This window comes from Poromitra crassiceps, assembly GCF_964638095.1.
Source record: "Poromitra crassiceps genome assembly, chromosome: 1".
NCBI lineage: Eukaryota > Metazoa > Chordata > Actinopteri > Beryciformes > Melamphaidae > Poromitra > Poromitra crassiceps.
In genome coordinates, this window is record NC_139623.1 from 19,453,648 (window position 1) to 19,470,862 (window position 17,215).

The following is a 17,215-nucleotide window of genomic DNA, read 5'->3' on the forward strand; positions in this document are numbered from 1 at the left end:
TATCACGTGTGAAATTCTTGTGCTGTGGACTCCGTTTACAACATAGTACAAATATAACAGGGCAAATGAGTGCAAAAACAACAAGAGACACAACAAGCAATAAGATAAGCAACGAAATTATAAACAAAACGAAATTACTCTAAAAAAAGACCTATTCCTCTACGAAGTTCACGGAGCTCCACAGCTGGTCGCCTCTCTCTCCAGGCGCCCACAGGTGAACTTTGTGAGAGAAGTAACTAGTAACTGTAACCAATTACAAATTTTCAGTAACTTGCCCAACACTGCAAATCATTGGTGTGTCTGTGTCTGTGTCTGTGTGTGTCTCTGTGTCTGTGTCTCTGTGTCTGTGTCTGTGTGTGTGCGTGTCCAGGTTGAACCATGTTGGAGACTGGGGGACTCAGTTCGGGATGCTGATCGCCCACCTGCAGGACAAATTCCCAAACTACCTGGCCATCTCCCCCCCCATAGGTGACCTGCAGGGCTTCTACAAAGTCAGTGGTAACTCTGTCTGTCTGTCTGTCTGTTTGGCTTTCACTGTCGCTGTCTCTCCGCCAACACTGTTTGACTGACAGGTGATCTCTGGTAAGGCTGCTGCAATTTGCGATCAAATCGTAAATTGACGATTGAAGGGAGTGATCACCAATTGGCTTTTCTGCAGCGATATTTAAGGCGATTTGAACGAATTCTCTATCATAATTCGTTATAAAAAATCTCTAGAAGCTGCGCCCTACTGTACACGTAAGATATGTTTCTGGCAGAGCTGTTAATCAGCGCGAGTGAAGGGGGAAAGCCGTGCTTAACGTTACAGCACTCGAGTTACAAAAATAATCTCTAGAAGCTGCGCCCTACTGTACACAAGATGTTTCTGGTAGAGCTCCGTTAAAATCAGCACAAGTGAGGGGGAAAGCATCTGCTCTCTACGTCTCCCTCTCCAGTTTCCTTGCAGCACTGTCAAGTCAGCCAGAATGTAAAAGCATGTCTTCCGCCGTGGGCTTTCACGTTAACCATAATATAAATTTTGAGTAATGCTTTAGACTAATAACGAGTAATCGTAACACATCACAACCAGTATTGTTGATGTGTAAGCTATTTCATGGGGATTCCTCAAAGTTAAGGCTATGAGTTATTTAAGTTTATCTTGCACTGCGTGCTTTTATTTTTAAGTGTATAAACGGAAGTGGCTGTGTTACTTGCGTGCTCTGGCTGACGCGAGGTTAGCAGCAGCCGTCCATAACATGGTAATCTCGTTCCAACTTTACTCCAGCCTCCGTGTTGTGTGTTACTTTCTATGATGAAGAGTCAGAGTGCAACAGTGCAACAGTTACTTTACCTTCCTGCCGGTGTTAAATCATGCAAAATGAACATGGAAAGAAAAGTCATGGAGTTCATGGAGTCATGGAGTTCAGTTCATTGGCCTCAAGAGTGAGGCCAATGGAGGGAGGCGGCTTCAGAACGCATGGGGTCAGTCTCGAGTCTTTTCTCATATAAATGCATAATCTACGTTTATTCTTCTTCTACAGGCTACATTCAATAATATATTCTGATCGATTGTTTTTTCCCCTCAAAATTATTAATGCCATTAAATAGGAATAGGTCTCTTTATCAAAAATAATATTTAAAAATATGGCTAATTAACAGATTATGGCGATCTGATCGTCTATCGCCAATCTCTAATGGCCACGATTGGACAATATGAAAATAGACGATTGAGCAGCCCTAATCTCTGGCAAGTGCAAGGCAGAAACACCACAGCAGTAATCGCTTAGCAACAAAGACTGAGACGAAATAATAAAAAAAAGAAACTTCAACAAATCAACTGCATGCTGTAAATCATAGCACTTTAATACACATGTAGTAAAAGGCTACATCAAACAAATGTGTATGTATGTATACTGTATATATATGTGTATGTATATATATATATATTAGGGCTGTCAGCGTTAACGCGTTAATCGCGATGCGATTAAGGGCCGACCATACCGCGCTATTTTTTCGCATGCCGCTATTTTGTCCCTTCGACGCACCCGTACTTGTAGTTAAGCCGGTCGCAGCGGTTTCCTGTCTCCTGCTGTTGCAGGCATGGAAAAGAAAGATAGCAACACGCTTCTAAATGGCTCGTTTTACTTTAAAACCTCCCAAATGGCAACAGTAGTTTGCACCTTGTGTAAAATGGAATATTACCGAAGTACATCGAGTTTGAGCTATCACCTAAAACGGGGGTCGGCAACAGGCGGCCCGCGGGCCAAAATTGGCCCGCCTCCGATAATATCTGGCCCGCCAGATGATTTTGCAAAAAAAAAAAGTTTTTTTTTTTTTTTTTTTTACAGTGCACCTGAACGCAACATGCAAGATACCCACTGAATAAGTGTCCAAATGTTCACGTCATTCTGGCCAATACTCCACTTCTGTTATAGCATTTCAGTCTGGAATATGGAATATCTTTCAATAATCTTTATGACTAAAAGGCTACATTGAAGTAGAAATTTAAATAATAAACTCATTGGTTTTGGATTTATTTAGCTTCAAGAGTGCATTTTTGTTTGTGTGACCCTCAACACAGGCTTTGAGAATCCCAGGCCACTTACTGATACTTATGTTTAAATTAACCCACTCATATTCTGGTTTATTTCAAGAAAAACATTTCGGCCAGTGGAAATTCTAATTGGCTGGTAACTTTAAAATCTAGCAGCCATATTGGCAGGTGGTCAAAAAAGTTAATTTCAAGCCCTGAGAGCAGGTGGTGACATAGGAGTGAATGAGAAAAGGATCAAATATTGGTGGTTAAGAGACTGAATAATGACATCACAACTGTTAATTTAAAATTAATATTCCTCTAAACCTGGCTTATTCAAATGCCCCAAATTTTCCGCGCTGGCGCCGTTCGGCCCCTCAGCAAAACCTGGTAGCGAGGACATTTTTTGTGGCCCTCTCTATCATCAAAGTTGCCCATCCATGGGTTACGGCATGACAATATTTGTTCGGCCCCCGGCAACAATCTGGGTTTCTCATGTGGCCCCCGATGAAAAATAGTTGCCTACCCCTGACCTAAAAGCTAAGCATACCGGGCCATTATTCAGATGGAAGTGCCAAAGTTTTTAATTCAGACACAGCCTTCTTCGGCTGTGTCATTTTGGGTTTCGACTGCTCCACAGCACCGCCACCAGAAGTATCGGTTCTGGAGCGTGTACTGCACTGTTTACAATTGTGCATTTATTTTCTGCTCAAGATATATTTTGTAGGCATTGTTACCTCCTGTCTACATTGCACTTCTATTGAATTGAAAATAAATCTCAAATTCAAGATCACAAAGTACGGTACATTTATTTGCATTCATTTGATTCCCAATCACGACGCACTGGTAAGAATTATTCATATCGAATTAAAAATGTTTTGAAATACAAAATAAGCGATTTTAAACATGCGATACAAAGATGCGATTAACTATAGTTAATCGCAAGATTAATCGTGATTAAGAAAATTAATCGTTTGACAGCCCTAATATATATACCGTAAATTCCGGACTATAAGCCGCTGCTTTTTTCCCGTTTTTTGGCCTTTTTTGCCCCCTGCGGCTTATATAACGGTGCGTCTTATCTATGGATTTTTTCCAAAAAAAAAAAAAAAACTCTCTTTTTTAGCACTCTTTCTAACTATAAATCCACTTCTGTTTTAATTTCCTCTCTTGCCCTCTTTTAACAACATAACATAACATAACATAACACAACACAGGTAAGCAGAAAGAAAAAGACGAAGCAATCACGCCATGAATGAGGAAATGACTCACCTGCTGGAGGCTGGAGATACACGCTTGGGCTAAACTTTTACTCCGTGAAACACTATCGATTAAGTCCGACATCGCTCAGAGGTTTTGAGCAGCTTGAAAACAAGTTTGAAAACGTGCAGAAGTCCATCCACTCACTCACTAAAGAAACTAAGGCAACCGTGAACAGAGTTTATAATGCGGAAAAGCGCATCCGCGCACTGGAGGACAAAAACAACACAGTGAGTCCGAAAATGGATAAAATGCAAAATCGAAACCCTGCACACGCAGGTTGATGACTTAATCAGCAGGAGTAAAAGAAATAACATTCGCCTGATCAATGTAAAAGAGGAGCTGAGATTGGTGACATGGACGCTTTCGTGGCAAAATCCTGTGTTACATCCTGGACCTGAAGGAAGGCGAGAAACCACCAGAGGTGGACAGGGCACACCGGGCGCCTCGGCCACGTCCAGACCCCGGCCTGCCACCGAGGGCCATCTTCATCTGCCTACTCCGCTGGCCCGACCGTCAACTCATCCTCCAGGCTGCGGGGAAGAAGCCCCTCACCTGGGAGGGTACGCGCTTTTTCGTCCGGCAGGACCTCTCCGCGTACTGTACCCAGCGAGACTCGTCATAACCAGACCGGACTATCTTTAGCACTCTTTCTAACTATAAATCCACTTCTGTTTTAATTTCCTCTCTTGCCCTCTTTTCACCACACCGCGGACACTGTGTGCCCAGCGGCGGAACAAGAGCTCAAAGTGAAACTGCCGAATATCTTTTGAGTTGGACTGGTCAATAGTACTGTGAGTAACTAAAATAAAAAACGGAATTCTCTCTTCTTTAGCACTCTTTCTAACTATAAATCCACTTCTGTTTTAATTTCCTCTCTTGCCCTCTTTTCACCACACCGCGGACACTGTGTGCACTGTAAAAAAAACAAAAAATACCACAATGTGTGATTTTGTCTGGGGATTAGTGACCTGACTTTTGTTTTGTTGAAATGTTAATAAATGGGAGCTTCCCCAAACAGCCATCTCTTTCCCGACAATCCCCTCTGTGCACGAAGCCTTACATATGGTAATTAAACATCAAAACACCCGCGGCTTATAGACCGGTGCGGCTTATAGAAGAAAAAAATAGTCACCTTTGAAGGTGCGGCTTATAGACCAGTGCGCCTTATAGTCCGGAATTTACGGTATATGTAGCACCCAAGACGGAAGTACCGTAAATTCCGGACTATAAGGCGCACCGGTATATAAGCCGCAGCACCAAAATTGACTGTTTTTTACATATATAAGCCGCACCGGACTATAAGCCGCGGGTGTTTTGATGTTTAATTACCATATGTAAGGGTTCGTGCACAGAGAGGAATGTCGGGAAAGAGATGGCTGTTTGGGGAAGCTCCCATTTATTAACATTTCAACAAAAGGTGCTGTCAACAATCAAACCAGGTACCGTAATCCTTGTCTTCATCTTTTAGGTGAAGGTGCAGCGTCAAAAACAGAGTCAGAGTCAAAGTCAAGTCACTAATCCTCGTCTTCCTCTTCTTCCTCCGTACTGAAACCAGCAAAGTCCTCAACTTCAGTGTCGGAAACGAACAGGTTCAGGGTGGCTTCGTCAACCACTCTCCTCTCTCCTTCGTTGTCACTCTCAAAACCAAGGAACTCCTCTTCGTCACTGTCGGTGTCGGAATCGAACAGCCTCTGAAGGCGCCCAGCTGTGCCGGCGTCATCATCACGCAGCAGTCCAGCCTTTCGGAACCCGAATGGAGTTTGTGGTCTTGATGGCTGCTTTCACGGAATCTGTTATATGAGCCCTCATGCTGTCGAGAACGAGCAAAGCTTTTTTTTGGTGAAAGAATCCTCCAGGGCGCTTGACGTAGCACTCAGCCAGCCACTCCTTCATGACACTTTCCATCATCCACCCTTTCTTGTTGACTCTGAGGCATATCCCACTGGGAATTTTCTCTTTCGGCATCGTAATCCGCTTAAAAATCACCATTGGCGGCAGCTTTACTCCAGATGCAGAGCAGGCCAGAACACAAGTGAAATTCGTTCTCTCGTGCCCAGTGGTTCTCAATGTGATCGACGATTCACCTTTCTTGTTAACAGTCCGAGTGAGTGGCAGGTCGAACGTCAAAGGCACTTCATCCATATTTATGATCTGCTCCGGTTCGATGGAATATTCCTTGATCTTCCTTTGTGTGAATTCGCCGAAGTTTGTGATTTTCTCCTGGTAGTCGGGGGAGGGAGTTGTTGGCCGAGTGGCCGTTTGCTTACCGTAATTACCATATGTAAGGGGTCACGCACAGAGGGGATTGTCGGGAAAGAGATGGCTGTTTGAGGAAGCTCCCATTTACCGTATTACCGTAACATTTCAACAAAACAACATAACACAACACCACCTTTGTTTATTTTTACAGTGCACACAGTGTCCGCGGTGTGGTGAAAAGAGGGCAAGAGAGGAAATTAAAACAGAAGTGGATTTATAGTTAGAAAGAGTGCTAAAAAAGAGAGATTTTATTTGTATTTTTTTTTTTCTTTTTCTGAAAAAATCCATAGATAAGCCGCACCGTTATATAAGCCGCAGGGCCAAAAAACGGGGAAAAAGCCGCGGCTTATAGTCCGGAATTTACGGTACTTCAAAATCAGGCTCTATATCAAGAACCTCCAAATAGCAGAACTCAAAAAAGGCTTTAGTGCCAGCCAAGGACTGGTAGCATAATTACTGTAAGAGAGGTTGGTCAACCATACTTGTAGTAAACAGGGTAAAATGGTTAATCTAGGCCAGGGGTGGGCAATTCTTTTTCATGGGGGGCCACATGAGAAACCCAGATTGTTGCCGGGGCCAAACAATTATTGTCATGCCGTAACCCAGGGATGGGCAACTTTGATGATAGAGAGGGCCACAAAAAAAGTCATCGCTACCAGAGGGCGGGGGGCCGAATGGCGCCGGCGTGAAAATTTTTGGGCATTTGAAGCCAGGTTTAGAGGAATAACTCATTTTAAATTAACAGTTGTGATGTAATTATTCAGTCTTAACCACCAATATTGGATCCTTTTCTCACTCACTCCTATGTCACCTCCTGCGCTCCCTGCAGGCAAATGGTAAATGGTAAATGGCCTGCATTTATATAACGCTTTTATCCAAAGCGCTTTACAATCAGTAGGTTCATTCACCCATTCATACACCAATGGTGGCAAGCTGCCACGCAGGGTACTGGCACACCATCGGGAGCAATTTGGGGTTCAGTATCTTGCCCAAGGACACTTCGACATGCAGACTGGAGGAACCAGGAATCGAACCACCGACCTCTTTCATCCAAAGCGATTAGTGACGACCCGCTCTACCTCCTGAGCTACAGCCGCCCCTTAGGCCTGCAGGCCTTGAAATTAACTTTTTTGACCACCTGCCAAAATGGCTGCTAGATTATTAGAAGTTATCAGCCAATTAGAATTTCCACTAGCCAAAATGTTTTTCTTGAAATAAAAGTATAAAGTAAATAAGTATCAGGAAGTGGCCCGGGATTCTCAAAGCCTGTGTTGAGGGTCACACAAACAAAAATGCACTCTTGAAGCTAAATAAATCCAAAAAGTTGAATATTTAAATTTTTACTTCAATGTAGAACAGTCATTTCTTACACATGAGATTGCTTTTAGCCTTTTCATCATAAAGATTTTTTTACTTTTTTTTATTTTATAATTTTCAGAACATAGAAAACAAAAACAGGCTCAGACAAAAACATACATATACCAACATTAATATTACAAAATAGCGCTACCAGCCGCATCAAGTTCCCATGTGCTTGTAAGAAATGTGCGTGGAATCCCATGCAAGGGGTCCATGAGAAGTCAGCCGAGCAAGTTACTTGTCGTTCTTAAAGGTCCCAATTCGTGCAGCTGTAACCTCTTAAAAACGTGTGTCTCTGGTCCATAAAACATGATTCTGGATTAATCTGTCGAAAATATAGCAACCCTGTTTGTTGTGACGGAGTTCTCACTTCCTCATCTCGTCACTTCCCAAGAATGGCCTGTTTCTATAATATATTCAGAACTAACAGTTCCCATTGGCCGCTGAGGGAGAGCCCGCCCCAGGCTCCCAGCGGCCAATCAGATTAGCGTCTGTGGACCAGCACGCTCGGTTGCGAGTTATCGTTAACTTAACGGTACTACGCTAAAGAGGACATCTCAAAATGCCTAGACTTACCGAATGCACCTCTGCAGTTGCTGGATCACGTACAGTTGGCGTCGCTCCAGCTAGAAGTGTTAATTTTGTGGCTATAGACTAAATGGTGCAGGTAGCTTGTGTGAGAGAGACCCGCGCAGTATGCAGGAGGAAGCTAGTGACGTCCCAATTCCCCTCTGGGCAAACGAAGCGTTTGGGGGTGTGGCTTGGAGGAGACTGCAGGGGGACGCTGGATAGGGACAAATCCAACTGTGGCAGTTCTGAGCGTGTGACCACTCATTACAGGGAGGGCTGACAGCAATATATATGCATTTACAAGTAAAACCAGCTTTTGCACGGAATGGGACCTTTAACCTCATTTAAGTAGTCTAGAAATGGGTCCCAGATGATTGTGAATTTCCTACATGAATTGGTCCTCAGGAACCGAAGTCTCTCCATACAGTATGTATAACTGAGACCATGTCTGTCAGCCACAGCTGAAAAGAAGGTGGAGAGGGGGACTTCCACTCCTTCAAAATGAGTCTCTTGGCGATAGTCTACCCCTGCGTCAGAGACTGTTGTATAGCCGTAGGGAGGAGCAGAGAGGACTCTGAGCAGCCGAAGATGGCGAGCTCCGCCTCCGGCTGAAGGGTCACTTAACTCATTGAGTGCCAGCCACTTTTGGAGAACGGACGCTCCCAGTGCCAGAGTTTCAGAGCGTTTTCAGTGATTTCTCGAGGCCCACAGAATATTGTGTGATATTACTATGTAAACACTGAACACGCACAAAGAACGATGAGACTCTATTCTATCATCTGCAAAAAAAAGTTTATTGATCCCATTTTCCGTTCTTTAGTTATGAGCCGGAGAAGATAGCTTGATTCATCCAAAAAAAGCAATTTTTTTCTAGAAGCTGAGATAATTGGCCTTTTGTGAAATTAATCATTTCAAGCACATCACTGACTCTGAAGCTAATCTTTTCTAATGTAGTCACACCTCAAAAATAATTTCCTTCAATAAAACAGTTTAGGCCAGGGAATTTTGTTTGGCAGAATAATATTTTTAGCTACAACCAGCAGCGCTGGCCCCTGCGTGCGCTGCTGGTTGCAGCTTCTTGCTGGTTTTGATTTGCTGCTGGTGGGTATCGGATATTCTGGCTTGCGTTTGTCAATCCTGTCCTGCTGCCTGGGTCTGTCTGGGTGTTGCGTGCTGCTCTGCGTGCCCCACCCCCCCCCCTCCCCGCCCCGCCTCGCCTCAACTGCACACTCCTCCTCCTGTCTGTGGTGGCTCTCTGCTGAGTTTGCTGTGCGCACAGTGAAGGGTGCGGAACAGCCAGGCTTTTTTACAGCGTTCCGCGTGTGTTTGTCACCGGCAACGATGCTTCCAGTTGAGAATAATAACAACTCCACGGTGTGGATGTGCAGATGTGCTGTCGCAACCGACACGGAGCGGCTCAATTGTGGGAGCAGATTGGCTGCTGCAGGCACAGCTGCAGTAACGTGCTTCAGCATATCGATGCATACGGATGCGATGCGATTTCCGTTTCCATAACGACTTCTTCTTTGTTTTTTCCTTGCCTTTCTGTTATGTGGAGAGCACTGTCGCCACCTAAGGGTTCTGTAAAATAGGTTAGACACATCCAATAGCTATAATATTTGTACATCAGAGGCAGAAGGCTTTGATCGACGCCCCACCGTCAAAAAACGCAATTGACGAACATGTCCGTCCTTGGCACTCTACGTTACTATTTGAAATGACGAACATGTCCGTCCTTGGCATTCAATGAGTTAATAAGCCTTAGAGTACCAATCAAATATTTTGGCCCAGAATCCAGACAGTGAAGGACAAAACCAAAAATCATGGGACAATGTACCCTCTGACACCCGACACCTATCACATAGTGGTGAGACAGAAGGGTAGATCTTGTGCAACCTGGACTTTGAATAATGAAGATGATGAGTGACCTTAAATTGGATCAGTTGGTGTCTGCTGTTAACTGAACAGAGCTGGACTATAGATAAACTCCTGTCCCATATAATTTCAGACAAGTCAACATCAAGTTCCTCCTGCCATGCCTCCCTGATCCTTTCAGTAGGGGCCCTGATACAGTCATCAAACAGACACACAAATCTAGAGATAAGATGCCTGGATTGAGGGGGGATTAATATCACATCAAAAACAACATGTTCGTTTGGGAGAACTACAAAATGACGAATCTTTGATCGAACATAGTTCCTGGCTTGTAGGTATCTGAGCCAATGCGTGTTGGGCAATTCAAATTTCCTCCTCAGAAGATCAAAAGATGTGAAATGTCCATCTACTGTACATGTATGTATAGGTCTCTGATGGAAACCAGCCCCTTCTCACTCCAGGCATGGTAACTTTTGTCCAACCATGGAGGCAAAAAAGAATGATTAAAACAAATTGGTGCGAGGACAGAAACATCTGGTAGGCTCAAACTCAACTTGGTTTAGAATTCTGACTGAGTTTTTCACAACAAAACTTAAATTTTGTAAAGCCCCAGGCTGCTCTAGCTTGGGAAATAGCATAGCTGGCAGAGAGAAGTTGGTGATAGAGCTGGCCTCCATTCTCAGCCACAAGGCGGCCTCAAGAGTTAGATTACTAGGAGTCCCTTGTCACCAAAACATCAGAGCCCTGACATTGGCAGCCCAGTAATAGTTCCTAAACACTGGTAGGCCCAGCCCCCCTTCAGACTTGGGTTTTTGCAAGTGAATTTTTGAAATTCTGTGGTTCTTATAATTCCAAATGTAAGACAGAATTATGGAGTCCAAGTCTTTGAAGAAAGCCAAAGTAAGGAAGATGGGGAGGTTTTGACACAGATAAAGGAACCTGGGAAGTGAAACCATTTTAACTAAGTTTATACGGCCAATCATGGACAAAGGGAGTATCTTCCAGTTTTCTATACATTGTTTAAGTCTTGAAACAAAATCACCAAAATTCAACTTAAATATTAGTTTAGGATCTCTGGGTATGGTCAGGCCAAGGTAGCTGAGATTGTCCTTTGCTAATTTGAATGGGAGATTTTCCAGAAAACCAGGAGTAAAAACATCAGAGGCATAAAGTCACTCTTTGTCCAGTTAATTGTGTATCCGGACAGTTTACCGAAAGAGGTGATTAATTCTAGGAGAGGGGGATCGATTTTTCTGAGTCATGTAGATATAATATGTCGTCAGTGTACAAACTAATACGTGTTTCAATACCGACGACCTCCAGGCCCGCAATATTTGGGTGACCACGTATTTTTAAGGCAAGGGGCTCGAGCGCGACCGCGAAGAGGGCCGGTGAAAGAGGGTAGCCCTGCTGGACCGAGCGGAGTAATGGGAAACTGGTTGACTTAAAAAAAATAAGGGAATTGTCCGCACACTGATTGGAAGCTCCCGCTTTTATTTGCGCTCAAGGAAGGCAAGCTTGCTTGCCTATCGGGTCTTCATCAGGCAAATGAATGACAGCAGTTACAAGAGAAAATAAATAGGCTGGTGCGTATGTGACGTCACCAGGTAGACAATCAAAGCAAGTCAGCACAGCCGGGCAGGGGATATAATAATTAATAATAATAGGAAGAAACAACAATATTAAATATCAAATAGATAAACAATTTAAATAGAAAATACAATGTAAATATAGCCTAAAGGGAAAAAGAGAGAGACAACAGTGAATATGACAAGTTACACCAACACTAGAATGCTAATAAAAACAGCAATAATTCATAAGATTAAAAAATCAAAACCCATGTCTAGTCCAAATGAAAAGTAATTCATTATTCTTGGACTAGCTGGAGTGTTGCACATAGTAAGCATCTAAGATGTATTAAAAACTGGCCATTGAGGCTATACAGGAGGCACCCATAATGGTGATTGCTTAAAGAAAAGGTTTGATATCGAATTCCTCATTTAGACCATTAGGGGACATTGTGTTGAGGGAATAGATCCAGAACGTTTCTCGCTGGAGGAGTTTTCTTTCAAGGTCGCCCCCCCGTGGATGTTTCTCTACTTTTTCCACTCCAATGTATCTGAGGGCGCTGACACTGTGCCCTGCTAATTTAAAGTGTGCGGCCACTGGGTTGCGTTCATCCCCCTTCCTGATATTACTTCTGTGTTCGCTGATCCTGGTGCGTAACGCTCTTGATGTTTTTCCCACATGAGCTAAACCACAAGGGCAGCGAATAAGGTAAACTACATGTGTTGTACTGCAAGTGATGGCTCCACGTATGGCTATATTGCAGCCAGTGTGTGGATGATTAAACTTTTTACATTTGTGTGTATAAGTACACTGAGTGCAGCCACCACATTTATAGTTACCATCAGGCACAGTCATAAAATTATGCCTAGGAGAGCGTATGTCTGATTTAACAAGACTGTCCCTCAGGTTAGCGGGACGTTTAAAAACGAGTCTAGGGGCACCAGTAAAACACTTTTTCAGTTTGGGGTCTGACTCAACAATATACCAATGCTTTTGGATGACGTTTCTAAAAAGGGACCCTAGTGGAGAATATTTGGTGCAGCATAAGGGACTTGCACCACTAGCATTTGTAGTTTTAGCCTTGGGCTGAAGGCTTTCAGCCTGCGTTATTTGATCGAACCTGTCCCTAGCGGCATTCACCCATTCCTGTTTGTGCCCACGGATTAAAAATCTGTTTGATAGATCATTAGCCTGTGTCAGGTAAGAGGAATCCTGGCTGCAGATACTGCGGACCCTATGTAGCTGGCTGATCGGTAGACTTTTTTTAAGGGCTTGTGGGTGATAGCTGTCACCCCTAAGCAAAGTGTTGCGGTCCGTGGGCTTACGGAACAGATCAGTGTGGATGTGATTATTATCTTTGTAAATCAATATATCCAAAAAACGGATACGTTCAGGACTGTATTGTAAAGTAAATTTCAAATGGTCATTGCAGGAATTTAAATAGAGATGAAAATTAGTCAGTTCATCTGCGGTGCCATCAAAAATCACAAAAATATCATCAATATAACGTCGATACAGGAGAATTTTAGAATGAAAAGGGTTCACTGGATTCAAAAAAGAGTTATTTTCAAAGAAACCCATATATAAGCATGCATAATTAGGTGCCATTTTGCTGCCCATGGCTGTGCCCTTCTGTTGTAAATAAAAATCATTGTGAAAATGAAAATAGTTATTAGTCAGAACAATGTTAGCCAGATCTAATATACATTTAGTACTGGGACTGGATTCTGTCGGGCGCTGGTTTAAGAAATACTGAAGTGCCTCAAGTCCTCCAGTATGTGGTATATTAGTGTATAAACTTTGGACATCAAAAGTAGCAAATAATGCTGTGTCTGAGACATGGTTCACAGATTCGAGTAACTTTAAAAAATCAATCGAGTCTCTGATATATGAGGGAAGGGTGGTGACCTCAGACTTAATGTGATGGTCAACATAGGCGGAGATATTTTCTGTAAGGCTACCTATGCCACTCACAATAGGTCTCCCAATAAGGGGAATAGTTAAGCCCTTATGTACTTTAGGGAGAGTGTAAAAAACAGGGGTGCTCTATTTTAAGAAAATCAAAAACAATTTTATCAAATTCAGAGTTGTTAAAGTGTAACATCAATTTTGAATGGACATATGTTTTAAACCTCTGGGTAGGATCTAAAGGCAGTTTCTCATAGAACATAATATCACATAGTTGTCTTCTTATTTCAGATTCATAATCACATGCATTTTGCAGAACAATAGCTCCCCCCTTGTCAGCAGGACGCACAACAACCTGGGTGTCCTTGCTCAAATCTAATAATATAATAAACTGGTTGACTTGTCACCATTGGTTATAACTGAACATGTCAGAATAGCATATATGAGCTTTACCCAGGATATGAATGAATCGCCAAATCTGAATCTGTGCAGTGACTCGAACATATAAGGCCATTCAACCTGATCAAATGCCTTCTGTGCGTCGAGTGACAAAATCGCTGCGCACTGGTCTTACTGTGATCTGCATACATGATATTGAAAAGGCGCCTGACGTTAAAGAAAGAGAAACTATTCGGAATGAAACCTGTCTGGTCCGGATGAATAATGGTGACAAATGTTTATTCAAACGAGTAGCCAGCGTCTTAGTGATTACCTTCCTGTCAAAATTCTGGAGTGCTATAGGTCTGTAGCTGGCCGGGTCTACTTCCTCCTTCCCCTTTTTTAAAATAAGAGAAATGTTCGCTTCATATAGCGTTTTAGGCAAGATTTCGTCCTTCTTAAAGCTAGATGTCATTCTGAGGAGGAGTGGGGCAAGAATGTCGCAGAATTTCTTGTAGAACTCGGCACCGAATCCGTCCGGCCCAGCTGCTTTGCATCATAAAGATTATTGAAAGATATTCCATATTCCAGACTGAAATGTTATATCCTACCCTAGTAGGATATACATGCCAGCCTAACTACATGCTGTAATGGTAGCCTATTTTCTTTCCTTTACATTTTCATAGGGTAAATTATAGACTATCCAATGTAAATAATTAATAATTGCATTTCCAAATGGTTTGAAGTGATTTGATTTTTTTCATTTTTTTTAAATAAATGAAACAAAATTGGATTTTTTATCCCATTTTTATCCCCCATTAGTGCTAATTTAATGTATTTATCCTGGTTGCTACTCCACCCTCTGCCGATCTGGGCAGAGCCGAAACTGGCTCCATGCTTTCTCCGAGACATGGGCAGTTAGCCAGCCGCTTCTTTTCACCTGACAGGGGAAGCTTCACCGGTAGGACATAGCACGTGGGAGGTTCACGCTATTCCAACCAGTTCCCCTCCCTCCGAACAGGCGCCCTTAACGACCGGAGGAGGAACCACATTAGCAACCAGGATATTGCATGTTTTGGTGAGGGGTTCCTATATGAAGGAAACCCCCAGGGGGCATGGGGAGAAAATGCAAACTCCACACAGAAAGGCCCTTTTGACGACCCCACCCGGGCGGTGGGCACTCGAGGACATGCGGACGGGCACGCATTCCTTCAGCGCTCACAGTGTCCCAGGTGAGAATCGAACCCAGGACCTTCTAGCTGTGAGACGACAGATCTACCACTGAGCCACCATGCCCCCCGATTTCATTTTTAATTAGTGCTATTAAACCACAAACATTCATTGTTATAAAGCCTGTTTTGTTAATAGAAATGTATACCAAAGCTTGGGTGCTATACCGCTTTTTTTTTAAGTAAAAAAGGATTTTCCAGTAATAATCTCACACACAAGATGACATATCTCAGAGCATGACAGGTGATGATCATCGGTGAGTTTGTAAATGTCACTCCGAGCGCCCAGAGCGCACTCTAAAAGACTGGCACAAACTGGACAGTTTGTAAATTGGGAGCGCTGTTGGAATACAGCGTTCGGTGATTCTGGGCACTACACTGTCTGAGTGGCAGAGCGCACACAGAAGGGGGAAATTCCCATTTGTTAAATTAGACAAAAAATGCAAGGGGTGTGTGTGTAGCAGTCGGCTCTGACTAATACATCCCTCAAGTTTCTAGCTCGTTTATGAGCAAACATAGGAGGCTTGACAAATACAAGGCCCACTTGGGGGTCGCTACACAATATATGCCAATGTTTTAAAATACATGTTTTTATGTCCTGGGAAACAAGAGAAAAGGTTGTGGCACAAACAATATTAAAATGATTAACAGAGGAGGTTTTTCAAGATCTTTGCTGTTGTAACCCTTAGCCCTGAACCATGTGCATACTGTAGTTCAACAGCTTGTTCTTCAAAATCAGTATCTGTGTTGCAAATTCTTCTGATCCTTAAAAGCTGACTATTCACCTTATGTTCATACGCGGGGGTGGGCCAAATTCTTCCGGGTTGTGTTAACACTTCCTCTGGTCACGGCGCGAAATACAAAAGAACGTCAGAAGAAGAAAGTTGTTTTTAGAGCAGGAATGCGTTGAACATCGCCCGCAGCTGCGGTCCGAGTGATACAAATCAAGTCGAAGAGGAAAAAGAGGAGAACAACAAAAAGAAAACAACGAAATGGGCAGTTAAAAGCAACACACTGAGAGACGTCCTTGTACAAAACATACCTGGACAACAACATAGAAAGCTTCAGATGGTTTTCAGTCTCCTCCGAGCTCAGCGTGAGCCACTTACGTCTGTAAGACCCGCAGACGTTAAAGTAATTCCCTTGAATGCGAGAATTAACGAGCCAGTTACATGGCGTTGCATTCTTAGACATTGCCGTTTGCTTTTATTTCACATGTTGCATACAATTGGCTAAATTATTAGTTAATTCAGAGTTAGATGATATGGGAGCAGCCGGCGTTTTTTTTTTTTTTTTGCCGGAAGTCGTGACACAACCACACAACCGGGTCAAATGGGCGTGGCTACATAAGGTGAATAGGGAAAACCTATTTTAAGACTGGGGGGATGGTAACTAAAGAAGTTCAAAAAGCTGTTTCTGTCTGTTTTTTTTCTATACATCTTGGTCATGATTTGTTCAGATTTTTTAACACAAACACCCAGGAAGGAAACCAAATCATGACTGTATTCTAGTGAAAATTTTATAGAAGGCATCCTGGCACTCCTCTAGTTGAGCGAGTGACCCAGTGAACGGAAGTCCGACATGCCATCCGTGGTTGGTCAATTCATATGTCTGCCACACCTCTTATTTTTGTCTTGGGGGGGTGGGCGTTAACCACTTTTCAAGACTTGTGTTCTAGACATAGATGTAACGTATCTATGGCGAGACTAGGTGGCATCACTCTCACCATAGGAAAATAATGACACAGAGGGCGCAGAGCGGCCTTACCGCAGATCATGTGTGGGGGCCTTTAAAAAGACGTTTCTCACGTATTAGACAAATTTAGATGCTTTTTATTTTTCGCCTGTCTTCTTTCCTCCTTTCTCTCCCTATCTCATATTTTTCATATATCTCCCTTCTCATGCCCTTCTCTATCCTTCTCTTACTCTGTTTTCTCTCGCTCTTTAACACCTCCTCCCTCCATCAGGAGTCAAAGAAGCGTTTTGATGAGGAGGAGGACTTTAAGAAGCGAGCATACCAGTGCGTCGTCAGACTGCAGAGCAAAGAGCCAGACTTCATAAAAGCCTGGAATCTCATCTGTGATGTTTCCAGGAAAGGTAGAGACTGTGTATGTGCATGTGTGTGCGTGCATGACTATGCTAAAGGAAACACTCTAAACATGGCTACACTGTTTTAACAGACAGCTACTTGCAATGTACTGTACCTTCTAAATTTCTGTGCCCATTATGTTGCTTGACAGTTCATTTGTCTTATTAATGTGGATAACTGGCCAAACGTAGACATTGTGATGTCA

The 17,215-nt window shown here is 43.1% G+C and overlaps 1 protein-coding gene across 1 annotated transcript in view; it reads left to right on the top strand.

Moving 5' to 3' along the window:
* rars1 (arginyl-tRNA synthetase 1) overlaps window positions 1-17,215 on the top strand; it is a 200,847-nt gene that overhangs the window by 93,239 nt on the left and 90,393 nt on the right. The window contains exons 7-8 of the mRNA XM_083647781.1: window positions 371-491; window positions 16,889-17,018. Coding sequence (XP_083503907.1) covers window positions 371-491; window positions 16,889-17,018 — 251 coding nt within the window. The remainder of the gene's footprint in view (window positions 1-370; window positions 492-16,888; window positions 17,019-17,215) is intronic.